This window comes from Anarhichas minor, unplaced genomic scaffold, assembly GCF_050575085.1.
Source record: "Anarhichas minor isolate MPS153535 unplaced genomic scaffold, ASM5057508v1 ptg000017l, whole genome shotgun sequence".
NCBI classification, from domain to species: Eukaryota; Metazoa; Chordata; class Actinopteri; order Perciformes; family Anarhichadidae; genus Anarhichas; species Anarhichas minor.
The window spans coordinates 15,155,478-15,172,258 of NW_027466463.1; the positions used below are offsets into that span (position 1 = coordinate 15,155,478).

The following is a 16,781-nucleotide window of genomic DNA, read 5'->3' on the forward strand; positions in this document are numbered from 1 at the left end:
CTTCAAATTAGTGCACCCCTCCTCCTTCAAAGGACGGTAATTCCACTGGAGCCAGTAATTATAGTGTGCCAGATCAACTGGACGATTTTATGATAGGGAATGTTGCAGGTAGACACACATTTGAGGCCCCTCACTAAAAACCCCTCCATCAAGATGTATTGAGTGTCACCATGATTTCACACTGAACAAGATGACAAGTAGCAATGTCTCTATTCAGCTACGTTTCAATGATGTCTTTCATGTTTTTCAGTGAATTCAAAGCTCTGTGACGTTCAAAGAATTCAATGACTGTGTTGAAGTTTAACAATTAAATTTTCTAAGTACTCATTTCCTCCCAACCTTCCTGATGTGCTCTACTTCAATTAGTAATTTCAAACAAATACCCTTTCAACTACCTGCTACCCAAGGACCCAAGGACCCAAGGACCCGAGGAGCACGTCAATGCACCATTGTCTGCGCTCTCCGAGTGGCAAGTGCCAAAACCTTAGTTTTCTTACAAATTAGTCTAAGCTGGCTAGCTTGCTAATTCCACCATGCTTTCATGCTACAACTACAGAACATAAAATGCTGACGAATATTATGATTGTGCTTTGTTGGTGATGAAAGCTGCCTCCGTATACGCAACATAGCTCAAGAGCAGCCAGGTGCAAAATTAAATTGCAATAAACTGGTTTTAACCGATAGAGGGCGCTCAAGATGCATATTTATAACATCCTACGTAGTCTTTAAAGACTTTGCACTAGAATGTCAAGATTTGGACCTGAATCCATCGACAACCCAACTAAAACTGGTACATCAACTCTTTCCCTGCATTCTCATTTTCAGCATCAGAGCTGAAGTTACAATGCAGCGTCCTGATTGGCATTGCACAACATATATACGTAAGCGCAAACATTTGCACACACTGATTTCCATAAAGTAAACATCCTCTGCTTCAGGCGACTTTGTTGTATACCTAATGTGACTGAAGGTAAATATTTAGATGGACTGCATGGGGAAGCCAACATCGACCTCTGGTTCACTCTTACAGTTTCTACTGTGTGAAAGCTGTAATATTTATTACTTGGTCTCAATTTGGTGTAAAACTAATTTCTACATTTACCACACAATATCAAACTGCATTGATTCAGTGCAGGGATTTCCTTAATATGAACACTTAAGAGTGCAAACCCAGTGTGTTTGAAGTCCTTCAATGATTCTTAGAGCCGGACTGATATGCTGGACACATTTAATTATGTAAATTGCCATCCACACAGTTTTCGCCATTTATTCACTACCTTTCCCCACTCAAATATCTTACGTTTTCGAGTAGTTATATTTCACATACTTTTCACTTGAGCATTTAAGACTCATTTTCAGGGTTCTTACAATTGTCCATGTAACGTTGGAGTCATTAGGTAATTAAATAAAGTGATGACAAAATGTGTTGGCTACGTATTGGTAGATTACTTCATCAGCTAGTTTGATTGTAAACCCGTTGAGTGATGTTGTACTGTGAATAATTTATTGTGTCCCAAGTGTACACTGCTACCCACCAGGAAAAAAAAATGAAATGGCCATAATCAATATTCTTCGATTAAGAGAATTATCACCTGAATCTGCAGCTCCCCTCGACTTTACAGAGCTTCATAGTGACTTTCTGCTGGCAACTTCACTGTTTTAGTTCACTCTCACCGCTCGCATCGGGTCGTTTTTTAGCTGCATGCAGGCAGCTGTTTTCAGCTCTAAAAACCCACCTTGATCAACCTTATCAGCAGACAGACACATTTAGCAACTAGCTGGTTAACAGAGTGGCGCATTTAGCTGTTTAAGTGCTGGATATTTCCCACAGGAGTTGGTAGAAAAACAGCTTTTCCCTTCAAGCTACATAATCGCTTACATAAGTGAGAATGCTGGAAGGTAATTTACTACTCATCTATTGTCCACTGAACATGTTTTGTCTGCTGTGTCGATGGAAATTCACACACGTCAGTAAACGTAATGTTATGTTGTAAAGTAATGTTGACCATTCACCTTGGCTCACTGTTACAGCCTGTCTGTCCATTACATTATCAGCATGAGTACAGAGCTTCTACCGCCGTCCATTATCACCATTTATCCTCTGCTGGGTCATGGGAGGACAGAGACTCGTCGGACAGGTCACCAGTCTGGTGGACAAATGGTATGACGCTGGAACAATATTTGTCCACATCCATCCAGAGAATATTGTTCCCTCATGTGTCCTGACACGCTCTCTACCATGAGCTGTGTCCAATAAAGGCAAAATGTACAAAAAAAAGAAAAGACAAAGCAATACAAATTTCCAGTCATCAGGCGTAGATCCAGAGGTGGTTTTAATTGGATTTTAAGTTACAACTTGTGCTTGTTAATTAAGCAAAACCACACGACCAAATGTGACGTAAATTAAGGATAGAGGATGTTACATCCTCTACTTATATAACTGTAGTTGAAATATTTCTTCTTTGTGTTGCCATGTTGTTTCTATTAAGCTTAAGCACAAACTGTGCTTTCTGAATACACTGCACGGCGCAGTTCATTTTATTTCTCATATTCCTTACAAAGAAAAAAAAAAGAAATCTATCCAGCCTATCATCACACATGAAGAAGGCACACCAACAGGACTTTGGCAAGAATGTGTGTATTTACAGCTGCACAAAGAAATCTAAATACAATGCAGTAATGAGAACATTGTGCTTAAAAAAAACTCCTCAAAATCCACGGCATGCTGTCGTTCAGGACTAACAACACAAACACCGTGAAATTAAGTGTGGACATATGACAGTAAGGGCAAAGAGGAGTGAAAGAATCTGTCCAGCCCCTGACCAGGAAATGCCAAGTAAGACATGCTCGAATACTTCCTCTGTGGTCTCTTATTTCAGCAGTGGGTGGAAAGAGAAGCCGGGTCTGTGAGGGGAGAGAGCAGCAGCATCTGGAAGGGCCTACAGAGGAGCCAAATGTAAACATGTGTACACTGCATGGTAAAGTCTAAGCTGGGGAAAGGTCTACGTTTGCTGTCAGAAGTGAGAAGAGCTTTTGGATTTTCAGCTAATCTCAGTATTATTAATGGCTTCACCCCGCTGGAAATTTAATTGAGCTGAATTAATAAAGACCTGAAAATGATTCCAGCCTCTCAAATTTGACGACAAAGTTGTCTCATTACACTAAATTGAGTCGAAGTGTTGCTAATTCGCATGCAAACAGTGCAAATAACACCTCATCATCACCCATCATGGGCCAATTTAAAATGAGCTGTGAGCGTTTAAGATTTTTGTTTTTTCAGATTTCACACTGTTTCTGTTCAAATTGAGCTGTGGTGCAGAGGTAATCAGGTTACACCATATGATGCAAGTGTTCGTACAAGTGGGATTATTTTGAGATATGCTCAGTGGAGGATACAATTTTCTGAAAAACACTGAGGCAGTCAGGCTTCCAGCGGTGTCACGTCAGCGCACAAAGAAAGGGCAAATATAGCTAACTCTTAAACTCACCAGTACACTAAATTCCACACATCCGTAAGAGCAACTTTGAAGGTGGACATATACTGTATGTAATTTCAAGAGAGACTTCTGCCTGCTGTGCAAACTAGCAAGTAGAGTCTGTCACCTGCTCAGTGCAGCAGCGAAGCGAGGAACAAATCAGACAAAGCTGGTGAAATCACTTCGCTGCTGAAAATAGATATATTTCAAAGACGACAGACGAGGGCGTGGCTTTTGGTTCAGTTGAGGGGACACAACAACAACAAAAAAATTAATTGATCAACTAACAAATCCCTATAATTGGTTATTGTATTTTCCATAGCGACTTGAGTAAGTAAGAAAATCAACGTGAAACTATAAAAGTGAGGCAGATCACTGGCCAAGATCTATTTCTTTACATCAATGTTGAAAGACAGTGTCCCAACAAACTGCTAGCATTAAATTGTTGAAATCTAACAGAGATGCCTATTGAGGTACATTAATGACAAACACAATATAGAAATGGAACAAGTGCCTCAGGCCATGCATGAGCTGCATTGTGCAAGGAAATTAAAGTCCAGCGCGTCCTTCCAGGGGCTCAACCTGTAATTTGTAGCACATTGTTTAGAGACATGTAATTTCGGCTCCAGGCATGCTCTCTGTTGATCCACAAGCGAGACACAGAGAGGGAGAGAGTAAAAAGGCAATCCACTCTTAACCGCTGAGATCAAGGTATGCTCACACATCTTCCCGAGGTCACACCATATGTTGGATCAATGGAGGATCAATGAGCCGGCGAGTAAATCATGGCTGAGTGGTGCTTGACTCAGCAGAGTCGCAGGTTTGAGATAATCGTATGAGACAGCTTGTGGGAGAAGGGATTACTACTTGATTCCTTTTTATTAGCTTTCTCATCTCACTGTGCAGGGCCACGAAGCGCAAGCATAGCTGGTGATCACGACCAGGGTAATAAGGAGAAAATCCGGCTTATAATTACCAGCACCCATCTGCATGAGACTCATATCAAAGAAGAGTAAAATAACAATAATACAAGTAATTAAGGTAATTAGGCTGCTGTGAGCGGCTAATTGGATTTGAAACAAAAGATAGTCAGTTTAAAAGGATAAACACTCCTTTTAATATCATTATTGGTGTTGTTATTATTAATATTTGGAGGAGTAAAAAGATATGTAGCAGCTGTAGGAGTTGTTGAAGTAGAAGTAGTTGTCGTAGCAATAGCAGTAGAAGTAATGGTTGTAGTTTGGTTGTAGACAAAGTGCTAGTAAACTAGATAATGCTCCCATTGACATATACAGTATCTAATAACCACCAAGTGACGTTTACAACATAAAGCTTTTATTCAGACCTTCAGACTTAAAGCTTGAAACGGCACTTGGTGGGGATTAAATAGATGTTTATGGGAGCATTATATATAGTGTGCGCACTCTATTTCTTTCCTCTTCTCAATGTTCTTCTGTCCAGCACCTAGTATTCATCATCTGGCTGTGTGTGCTTTTCAAATGTATTTACCAGTAAAAGCAAGAAAGTATTACCCTTAGTAGTAGAAGAAGTAGTAGAAGAAGTAGTAGTAGTAATAATGACTAGGAGTAGTGGTCATAGGAGACGTAGAGATACTAGTAACAAGTAGCAGGAGTATTAGTAGTAGTATATAGCAATGTATTATTATGCAATATTGAATTGATATGTGTGTGCAGTCAGTTTCAAAACTCTGCTAATTAATTTGCTATTTGTTGTTGATGTGATGTCGTTATTGTGACATTCCCTGGTGTCTGTGATTTGTGTGCTTACAGTTATGCGTGTCCTGTATTACAGTGTGCACTTGAATGAGCACACACGCACACACACACACACACACTAACACACGTTTAGTCAGACATACTGTAACTTTAACTCGACTGAGAGGAAATAAGTCACATTGTTGGCTGAGATGTCGGGCTTCCACTGATGGAGCTCTTAATTTAGTGCCTTTATCTTCGGTGCCAGCAGAGTACTGGAACACCGGAGAATTCTGGAATACTGGACTGGGACCAGGCCTGTGCAGAATTCCTGCAAACAAGCATGAATAGAACAATTTATGCAAGCATTTTCCAACTCCAATGGATGGAAAACTGCCCCACCAAACCCCCAAAAAACTAAGCCTGCTGACTGTTGCTAGGTGGCTCTCTCTTTTTAACTGATGGACACAGAAATAGCGCTCCCCTGAATGCGGTTATCCGGCACTCGTATTTCCATCACACATGTAATTCAATCAGCCCGTCATCTGCGCTAATACCCAACACATGAGTGTAATCATAGCCATCACTCATCGCTCCACAACAATAGCTCATGCTCGTCTGGAGCGCACAGCTGTTGCTATCTAGCAGGAGTTCCAGTCAGAGGGGAAGATATAGCAGACATGTTGGTCAATTAAACATAATCTGCTTTAGAATTAAACTGAAAGTGAAGGTGTTTTAGAGTCATTTCACATTCACTATATTTGCAACCTCGGCGGACAGTCTGGGAATGCTGTGAGGCCAAATATATCCAGAAGATATCAGATTTATTTGCAGCTTTAATGTATGAATGTGTTATTTGTCCTGAGCTTGGAATGCCATAACTCTAGCTCCTCTGGGCACATGGCAGGAGACCAAGTTAACGTAATCTGTAACTGGTGATGTCATGCCTTACTGTTAGGGAGTCCTCTCCATGTGAGCGTCTGATAGCAAAGCTTCAGTGTGTCATTCGCATTGAAGTAATGAAACAATTGAAAAAACGCAAGGTTAGGAGTTGTGATGTTGGCTGATGTGTTCTTCAAATCTGAGCTCTATCTACCCAACTGTGATATACGTCTGCTCCAGTAAAGTATGCGCGTGTTCTCCATAAGGGAAAAACATCAAACATACTTTTGAAGGTTTGAGTGCCGGTGGTACGTAAAGACATACAGCACAGTGCATCTAAGAGATTTGGCCCGCATGCGGCGACCTCAGCCCATGATTCACGTATAGTCTTCCTTCTAAACTCGCTCCTTTCATCAGACATCTCCTGCATGTCGTTCCACATCAAGCAGATACTTGAGACTAAATAATTTGCCTGTGAACTGTCTGTCCGCCTCCCGAACACCCCTGCATGCACAGACAGGTCTGCCTTTGTGTTGGCTTTGATGCGAGGAAACACATGGACGATATTCCTAAGAGCCTGACTACAGCCAAATCAAAAACAAAAAAACATAAATCTAGCCAAGCAGATCGTTTTGCTGGCCTAGTCTGAGATACTTCTGATGCCACCAGAGGGGTGAATGGACATGTTGTGATGCTCAAAGCTTTGAAATTGGACATTTAAAAAGACACCAACTGCATAACACACATACCTCAATGGCAGCAATATTACGTGGATAATATGTTGTACTGAAGGTAAAAAGTAATGAAAACTGACAGAAAAATTGCTCTTTGTTGTGATTAGGAACAGATCTTTCAAGAAAATGAATACCACACAACTGTGGAGGAAGACACACACACTGAGCACCATAAGCAAATCTCCATGTCAGACTAGTCTTGTCATCCGTACAAATGTATTTAGACATGTCTACATTATGATGCTTTTGCCACATTGGTTTTAGACCTCAAATATGCCAAATTTACTGTCAATTTTGAGGTTTCTTCTGGGATTTACCTTCTTTCAGATGTTGTGATGGGAAAACTCACACGACCCACTCTGCAAACATACAACAATCTCCGATGGCATGAATGTTTGCAAGTCATAAGCATGAGTATGTTTTCTTTATCTACCATCCATCCCATGACCCGCATAAAGACCCAAAGTCTCCTCCTCTTTGATCTGTGTCTCTAAAAGAGCTAGATTTTGACACTGGCATTTATGTCCATATCAATGCTAATATGTGAGAGCTAGTAAAGTTTAAAGATGTCGTAATTTTAAGAAAGAAAAAAACAAATGTGTTGTGTTAGCGTTCAACAACAACACACCATGCTGCTCACACCAGATGGGGGTGGGACGACCAAAAAACAATTCTAAGTTGGCTAACACCCGTACAACCTTGTCGACTAAAAATAAGTTAATGTTAATTGACAAATCTGTCAATCTGAGTTTCTCCACAAAGAATCACACAAAAGCACCACTTTAAATCGTGTGTTTACCAGAGAGGTTCTCATAAGTTTTGTGTGAATAAGTAATTCAGCGACTTGGATGCTGACATGAGAACGCTGTTTACATGTCAGAAGCCTGTGGTCATGTGAACCGGCCTTCTGTTTCTGTCTTTCATGTCTGTAGAGAAGAAGAACAGAAGTCAACACAAGACTGTTGCTGAACTCCTCGTCGTCTCTTGAGCTCATAATTATTAAACCATCGTTGCATTCTGTCTTAGGCCTCGAAACAAATTAAAGAGCACTGTGATAAAGATTGCTATCTTTTGTAACACACAATCCATAAAAACCTTTCATATTGTACTCATGTGAATACAGCATTGTGTCGCTTTTTGCCTCAATTTCACCTTTCAGTAAATTACTTCACATGGCATTGTCCAATGAAAGATTCTTAATGAATCAATTTTTCCTAGTATTCTCAGCTGCAGTGCGGTTTCTTTGTGTTGATACAGAGGAACTACGAGAGCGAGAAAATACAGCGATGACGACATTGAAATGGTAAGACCATTGTTTCTTTGTGTCGTGCTGATGCCACATCGAAAGCTCAATTGTCCTGAAAAACGCACCATGAAGCAGAGAGATGAAATTGTGGACTTTGTGAAAATTAAAGCTGCCAACGACAGACCTTTTCTCACATGAGGTGTGAAGCAGACACACAACGCTCCAGAAGAAGAAGTGTGCAGGGATTGTGGCGTGTCCTTTTGAACTGTTTTGACCTCGGCTTTACGGAGCCCTGAAGCATCTTTCAGCCCAATGTTTTGGTTTTTACGGGCTGCAACTTTATGGTTATAACTCTCTTGCTGCTCTCATCAACGCCGATGTCAGATGTAGCTGCAACAGTTTTCACGCAAAAAGCTCCAACCAAACAGCGACCAGCTGTTGAATAAAATGGAGCATTTAGCAGCTAAAGAGATATTTTTGTCAGGAGTTGGTGAAAACAGAGCTATGAAGAAAGGGAATATTGGGCACACATTTGCCAGGTGGCCAGAAACTCCAAAATGATGGCTAATGTTGCTTTTTCTTTTTCTTTTTTGCACTGCCCCCAAGTGGGCAAAACATTAATTGATGCAGGTTTAAGTGACAAAATTAAAATGTTCTATGGTCTAGCTACACTCTATGCATCAGCCTATATCTATACTCTTGCTCACCAGTTTCAATGATGGGTTTGTGTTCAGTATGCTCCTGTCTATTCTCATGCACAATGTTTGAGACGTCTCCAAGCAAAGGACCCAGCTACAAACTTACAGCCACCTCTCGATCCTACACAGGAAGTGAATGTCTAATGCTTAAAGGATGCGGTAGATTTCAGATGGAATATTGCTTTTATGTATGTCTGATGCACGAGCAAGCTTAGATCAGATGTTAAGGACTTCCTGAAGAAGAAAAAACCCATGCAAACCCATAACACTTTGCATTCTGTCTGACACTGTGCCAAAGAAGAGAAAGCATCTTCTCTCCCTGGTACATCCCTCGCCATCACATTTATATTTCAAGTATGCTCTGACTTACCAGTCCGTCACAGTTGCTGATAGCCACAGAGGCCTCCGGCATGTCGCTCACGTCTCCAGTGAAAACACAGTCCCCGTAGATACGTTCCTTGGCCTTTTCCACGAAGTCCTCCTGCCATTCTACGAAAGCCCCCGGGGCCACCAGCCTCCTGTTGGCCCTCAGGCGGAGGTGCAGTTCTTTCCCAAACACGGTGACATTGAAAAACAAGTGCTGCGCCGAGGCAGGGGTGACCGGGGGCATCTCGGGGGCACTGCGGGCCACCCTTCTACTGCTGCCAGAGGCCGAGGCGGCATCACCATCAGCGGCTGCAGCACCTTTACTTCCGCTTCCAGCAGAGACCACGTGAGAAATGTACCTGCCACGGGAGTCTGTGCTGAATGGCACGATAAGACCATATTCACTTAACTTTCCAGAGAGTTTTTCTGATGGGACAGATAGTGTCAAGTGAGAATCACATCCACAGACCTATGGCAAGTTCTTATGGAAAAAGACTATAAAGCAAAGTAAGCTGAATGATTATTAACAGAGGAGAGAACCTTATTTTATACTTATTATTATGCAAAACATATAAAGGTAGCTCAGAATGAATGTTGGTATTATGAATAAAAATCCTGTAGACATAAAGTAAACTCCAGCAGTTCAACACTTTGACTACATCCAGAACAGTAAGGCTGTCAGACTGACTGGTCCTATCAATAAATAGGCCATCATTGTGTATCCTGATTCCTCAACAGTTGGACTTTAGGGTGCATTTTATTTTACACAGTGCAAACAAAAGAAAGTAAGTGGAGAACTCACCATGTGTTTCTGCAGCGAAAATTGGATCCAAAAGTGAGAAGCACATCAATAAATACATACAATCCATAGCGAGGGCTATAGTGTGAGAGCTGCCACTTCAGCGCTGACTTTTCCTTTCTGTTGTAAACTTTGAGCAGAGAGCTTCCTCCTGAAAAAAAAAAAAAAAAAAGCTCGAATGCAGGAGAAAAGTCCTCAGAGTTGAGCTCCAGCGAAGCAGCCGGGCATTTCTGAGCGTTTCCCTCTAGACGCCAAACTGACGGATATTCACAAGTTGTTTCCAATCTTTTGGTCTGTGCTGAACTGCATAGCCCACCAAGTCTGCACCATCCATTTAGGGAGCTAAGGGGGGATATCTGGGGTGCTGATGACGACAACTCTCCGGTATAAAAACCGGGACGGTTTGAAGAGGTAGTCCAAATTTTTTTTTTTTCTCTCTTCTTCGTCCCTTTCTTTCCTCAGATTACTTTTTTTTTAAAGGGCAGGAGAGCAAGTTAACGCACGCCTACGTTGAGGAAAAAAGTCGGAAGAGTTCAGATAAAGTGTGCAAAGACAGAGTGTCCCGGTGGTGAAACATCTGCCGTCCAGTCGTGCACCATTACGCACCAATGGTTCGGCTGCGGGACTCTCGACTGCTCAACTTGAAGCCACTACCAGCCAACAGTGGGAGCGCCTCTCTCCACTAGACAACCACATATTTAGCCAAGCGAACTTCTTTTTTTTTTTCAACTAACAAAAATAAACTGGAGACGTTGTATCATCATGTCCACCTCCACAGCTAATATTCAGTCTTCTTCCTTCTTAAAGAGGGCAAAAATATCAAGGATTCAAGGTAATAACTCATATATGTTTACATGAGGCCACAAACACAGTCAGTGATAACATGGCAATGAATCAGGGACGACAGAGGTCAACACTTTCCAGTGCACGTGGTTGAATAAGACTTGTTTGGAGAGAAATCAACTTAATTATTATCTTGAACATATTGTAGGTCACAGAAATGCACCCATGACAACAATTAACAACAATCAAAAAACGTCAAATTAATATAAATTACAAAAACGTACTAATAGTAAGAACATAAAAACATGTTAAAAATATAGAAAAGAAAAAGAAGATAAAACAAAAAGGAGAGACACTTCTACCACCCGGGATGACAGTATGAGATTTAAGGATACATTCACATTTTTCTTACATTTATGCTCATATGGCCATATAAACAGTTTTTGGTGGCTGTAATGGTTCCTTGTGTTGATATTGTGCAAATGTACAGTATCAAAATTCAACCATAATATGAGGCTTCAGCATTTGGAAGTAGATAATACATATTTCACAGTAGTCACTGTATTTTCTAGTACAAACTACCCTCTTTCTGTCACTTATTGTGCGATCTACAGCAGCTCAGCGAGGAAACTGTGTGTGGAAACATAAAGAGAACATTTCATACTAAATATAATTGAACTTTACCATTTCTTACACTGAAATTGTGTTTTATATCTCTGGAGGAACACTTACAGTGCCCAAACATTGTTTCAATACTGTTTTAAGAAAGACTTAAAAAACCTGTGCACCCATCTACTCAGAGCCAAATAAAATGCATTTCAAAGTAGTGCCGTATCATTATAAAATCAGACACTACTCATTTTCCATGTCTATTGAATACAATTAGTATCAACAAAGCATGCATTGCATGCTCCGATTGAATGACCTCATGCAGTTTGTACCTCAAGTTTTCATAATCTGGGCTAATCCTGCAGATGTCACTGTGAGCAAATGTTCTATTTGCCGAAAGGGAACGCATCCAACACCATCATTAGAGGCTTAGAAGGTGTGAAAACTCCACAGTAGATTTCATGAGTGGAATGACAGCCTGTTAAAACCTTGGATGACTGCTCAAGCAACCAGGACTTCTTTTTCTTTTGTTTATGTTCCTGGCTCACCATACTGGAGTCCAGACTTTGTCAGACATGACCACGCAGAGACTGAACCAACAACTCTGGAATCCTTTTCAGAGGAAGAGGAGGGGGTTGGGTTGAAATTAGTTTTGACTTTCAGGTACTTTTTTTTAGGAAAAAAGGTGTCTACACTGGACATTCTTTTCTGTATGGAGTCTGGTCTCTGTTGGGTCTACCCGACCTCCCCCGTGCAGCGCCTATACGCTGACTCTGTGGCTAATTACATCCATGCTCTCAGGATAGTCAATGTAGAGCAGGTGTGGGTGTTTTATGCAGTCATCCCCCCCAGGGCGGCAATGAGAGGATTGGATGGTGATCCAAAATTGTGCATTAATAAGCAATGGAAACTAACCACAGCATTAAGAGATGGAAACCATTAACTGCCTTGTAAGAAGTGTTATGCTGTTTTTCCATCCATACTGTTGGGGTTTTTTTTTTGTTGTTTTTTGTTTCGTTCGTGTCTAAAAGCCAGGATGACATTCCACAATATAGCATAGTGTTCAATTAGACGGCGCAGTCTGTGGTTAAGTCCACACACTAAACCAATTTCCTACTACAGTGCTCTCATTAGAACGCTCTGTCCCTCACAACGGAAGTGTAAGAGCAAAATGTCAATGTGCTCTTGTCTCAAATACTGTTGAGAATTATTACAATACACAACAGATATTTATGTGAGCCAGCCAGGTTCATTGATAAACCGTCATTCTTTTCCCTCTCATACTTCACAGAGGCTTCAAACTCTAAACTTCTGCATGGATGACCTTTATAGTCTGAATCAAACTAACATTGTAATCCGTTGAACCGTAAGTTTGTCCAGTTTTTGAGGGTGGAGCTGCAAAGAATCAAGCTTCTTCCACTGTGTTTCCATTCGTGGGGAGAAGTTACAGTACAGCGTGTGGAGCTGTGGATGCCTCAGTGTGTGCTGTAATGTGGTCTAGCCATGCCAGCGTGCTGAGAAAATATGTGACTTTTCATCTCTTGAGATGCAGGGAGATGCAAAGCAGCTGCTAGTCTGCCCGGCAGCTTGAGGGACGACAGGGGCGTCTGCGTTTGCCAAGTTACAAACCAGCAACTTGAAGAAGTTGTTATTATTGTTCTCTGCCCCGTGTGGATGGAGTCTTTTTCGTACTCCAATACGTGTCACTATGTTTGTGTCAAAGGTTTTACTTTCATTTAATCCACCAAAGAGGTTTATATTTTATGTCTGGTTTGTTTTTTCATATATCTCAAAAACTACTCAACAGTTTTCTATGCAATTTGGTGGAAAGTTAAAGGGATAGTTTGACAATTTGGGAAAATACACATTCACTTTCTTACCAAGAGTTAATTGTAGGCTAAGCCTTGGCCAACAAGTCCCCCAAATTAAACAACAAAATACAGTATTTGTCCTCGAGAACGACACATAAGCATTTTTGTTATCTGACACACCTACCTTTACACCATCATTGTTCTGTGCTTTCCAAAACTGTAACAAGTCACTGTTAAAAAATGAATACACGTGTTGTGACAACGCTATGGTGAAGGTTTGGTTAGGGTTAAGGGAAAGATTATGGTATGAGTTAGAGTATGCAACGGTTGCAATAATAAACACTTGGCTAAGGTTAGGGAACGATTGTGGTCATGCTTTTTTTAAACTTGTTTTTCTGGCATACCGTAGCTTTGCTCTGGTCCGCATCAGGAAGTACAGAAACGAGCTACCGCTAACTGTTGCTTTTCTCTTGTGTTAATTTCTCCTTGAGTCCACAAAGAACACGTTTAAACTTCGTTACTTACCTTATAAACTTACCTTAAAGCTCTGATGTTTTTCTGCAACATGAAACGAACAAACGTTACGACGTTTGCGTCATGCTAATTGCTAACACTAATCGCTAATGTCTGCTCAAGTTAAATGCTTAACAGTTGACATATATCATTAAGTTATCACCAACTTGTGTGTTTGTATAAAAAAAGAGTCACAGAAAGGGTTCAATGAGTTTCACAGTGAGTTTTGGTAAATTGATTTATTTACTGAAAATGTGTTAAAGAATTGGCAACACTTAAAGTTAAATACAAGAAAACCTAAGGCCAATCACAAATTGCTACCTTGTGGCTCTGTCTTGTAGGTAGTTTTGAGATTCTGGACTTTGGAAACAGCAGTCACTGTTCATTTAGTAGCTGTTGTGGAGATTTTAAATCATATGGTACAATCTTTCAGCAGATATCGTACATAACCGTCACTAGCTAGTTATTTGGGGCTTCATACTAAACGACTTGACTGTTTACCTATAATTGGCTACCAAGTTGTTGTAGGTGTGATCTCTTTAACATAATCTGCCATACCTCCATTACTCACAACTTCATTTAGAATTTGAAGACATCTCGACAACTTTTGATGGCTAACACAAGATTGTGATGCATGACTAGCTTAAATAGATATAGCTCAAGTCTCAATTATATCAGAGCAAGTTAAGTCTTTACGAACCGTTCGCGTCCTTGAGGTCTGAATCCTGACCATTAAAACACGGCGTTTGCACCCAGTCATTAACAAATGTTGTTCTCATAGTTGAGACCTAGGGCCTTAGATTAGTCGAACGCAAGTTAGACTCTGTCACAAAAATAAACACAGACTTATTTTAAGCCTAAAAGGTCAACCTCCTGACCCTCAAGCTAATTTAGAACTAAGCGCAATGGTTCCATGTAACAATCAGTGACACCTGCTGACAAGTGTCACCACATGACCTGACTCATATCTTATGGAGTGCTAACAATGTTATGGAGCGAGCAATACGAAGGGAAAGAGGTTGTAGAGACCGGAGTGATATCCAATATCCAGTTGTGAAGACATGGTTGGAAACTATCCAGAGCCTGACTGATGAGTTACCATGACCACTAAACCCTGCTACATCTCAGGTCTGATACACATCGGAACTGAGATCATATGTCACTGCAGGTGTTTTGTATTGTTATCCTGTAAAATGTCATTGAAAGTGTTGAATTATTCCAAAAGGCAAACATTTTCTGCAGAGCTGAGTGTCGGCCATGTTTTTAGTGTGAAACAATCTTATTTTAACAAGAATTAACTGCAAATTAGTTTTTAGTTAAGATGGTCAAGAATTAGACAAGTTTGTTCTGACCAAGTCTGACTTGGTTTGATCTAAGCTACTGTCAAAGTCTTATCTCTGTGAAAACGACCCCAAGTCCTTTCCATGCCAGTTCAATAACATGGAACTGGCATGTTCACGTTATGTAATCATGCACACCGGCCCGTCACTGTGTTTTCCGGGATTTAACTAATCTCAAAGTCTCAAGTCAACTACTTTTATGACACCGTCATCAGCTTCACATCAGGACTTTACAGAATACACTTTAAACCAGAGCCTATATAGCAGAACTCAATGGTATATTATTTTGAATGGAGGGAAAATAGCATTTAAGAGCCCTCTATCAATGCAATCAGTTTTTTTTTTATATCCTGCCGGCTGAGATTTTTCATTACCTTGCTCAGTGGGGTGTGTAATACCTAGCTTATCAGGGATTGGGCATTATTGCTCGCGGCAAATGAAGGCCTAAAGGTGTATTTGCCAAAGCAGATTGAAGAACATCCCTTCAAAGATTTTTGCCCTCTTGCTGTTATTGATCAAATCCTGAAGAGCACACTTGAGTCTCGGAGGTGTTTGATTGCTCATGTGGATAAAGGCAGTGTTACAAAGAGGACGGTGGTATAAACATGCACCCCTCGCACCGGCACCATGCAGCTCTCTGATCTGCAGAGGGAAGCTTTTCACATGAAGTTCATTACATCCCCTCTCTGCTCACCTCTCAATGCCGCTCTTTGTCCGCTGTAATCGCGGGATCCTTCAGAACCGCGAGCTTGGGTTTCACATTGGGGAGTATCTCAATGAGTCTGGAAAGGATTTCAAAGGCGAGGGGCCGCTATATCATCCAAGCATGGTCCTCGTGTCCTGGGCTTATCGTGACCCGGAGTCAAGTTGGCCACATGCTGCAACTGAATAGCCCCTCTCCATATCCGAGTGTTGTTTTAACCAATTTGTCTGTGTTGCTAGAGAGAGAAACAGACACTGTATATAAAAGCGTGCTTGTGTTGCTGTGCATTTATCGAATATATCTCCCGCACACTGCCAGACCTCTAACAAAGAGGGATAAAGAAGCCCATAAACTGAGCCGGTGTGGAAAGGAAACAAGTGTAACAAACTATAAAAGAAGTGCTTCAATCCAAACCGCTTGGTTTCCATTTACAATAATCCAGGATAGGCTGTGGTGTGATAAAATCCTAACAACTTCCGTACTCCCAAAGATAAGCCCGCAATGCACTTACAAGACGGGAAGTGATCTGGGGTATCAGTCTTTCAAAGCAGGCCAGCAAAGCCAAGTGAGCTTCACTGATGTGCCGGTCGGTGGCTTTTAATCCCCACACAGCCATCCATTCTTGTGAGGGTGACTGTATATTTTTTTTAATTAAGACCTTACCTGTCCACATCAAAAGGCAACTCAGATTAGTCTTTTGGTCTGCCTAAGCTCTTTATTACTGTATATGGAATATGTTAAGATTTCAGCCCAACAATGAATCATCTGTTTTGTGTAAACGTGTGCCGCTGGATGCTCATAAGCTGCTCTGCTCTCCGAGGTTGGCACTGACATAAGACGAAGAGGCCGTCCGGATATACGAAGCGCCTTCTTAGCGGTGCGTATCTAGAGCAAAAGATGATGCCCCGAGATAAGGAAGAAAAAGACAGGAAGGCCAGGAGAGAAGAGACAACTATTTGTCTCCGCTGCTGAATCGGAAACTTCAATGAAACGACGCATAGCAGACAGTTGTGTGCAAACTATCCATGGTCAGCAAATCATCCCACCCTTTCCCTTTTTGTCCTGAGCAAAGCCAACAATAAAATGATACAATGCAGACCCAGGCT

The 16,781-nt window shown here is 41.2% G+C and overlaps 1 protein-coding gene across 1 annotated transcript in view; it reads right to left on the bottom strand.

Annotated features, from left to right (window-relative positions):
- adamts14 (ADAM metallopeptidase with thrombospondin type 1 motif, 14) overlaps positions 1-10,683 on the bottom strand; it is a 30,452-nt gene extending 19,769 nt beyond the window's left edge. Inside the window, exons 1-2 of the mRNA XM_076092829.1 lie at positions 9,920-10,683; positions 9,122-9,543 (exon numbers count right to left, since the gene is read on the bottom strand). Of these exons, the coding sequence (XP_075948944.1) occupies positions 9,122-9,543; positions 9,920-9,986 (489 nt within the window). The 5' untranslated portion in view covers positions 9,987-10,683. The remainder of the gene's footprint in view (positions 1-9,121; positions 9,544-9,919) is intronic.
- Positions 10,684-16,781: the final 6,098 nt, after the last annotated feature.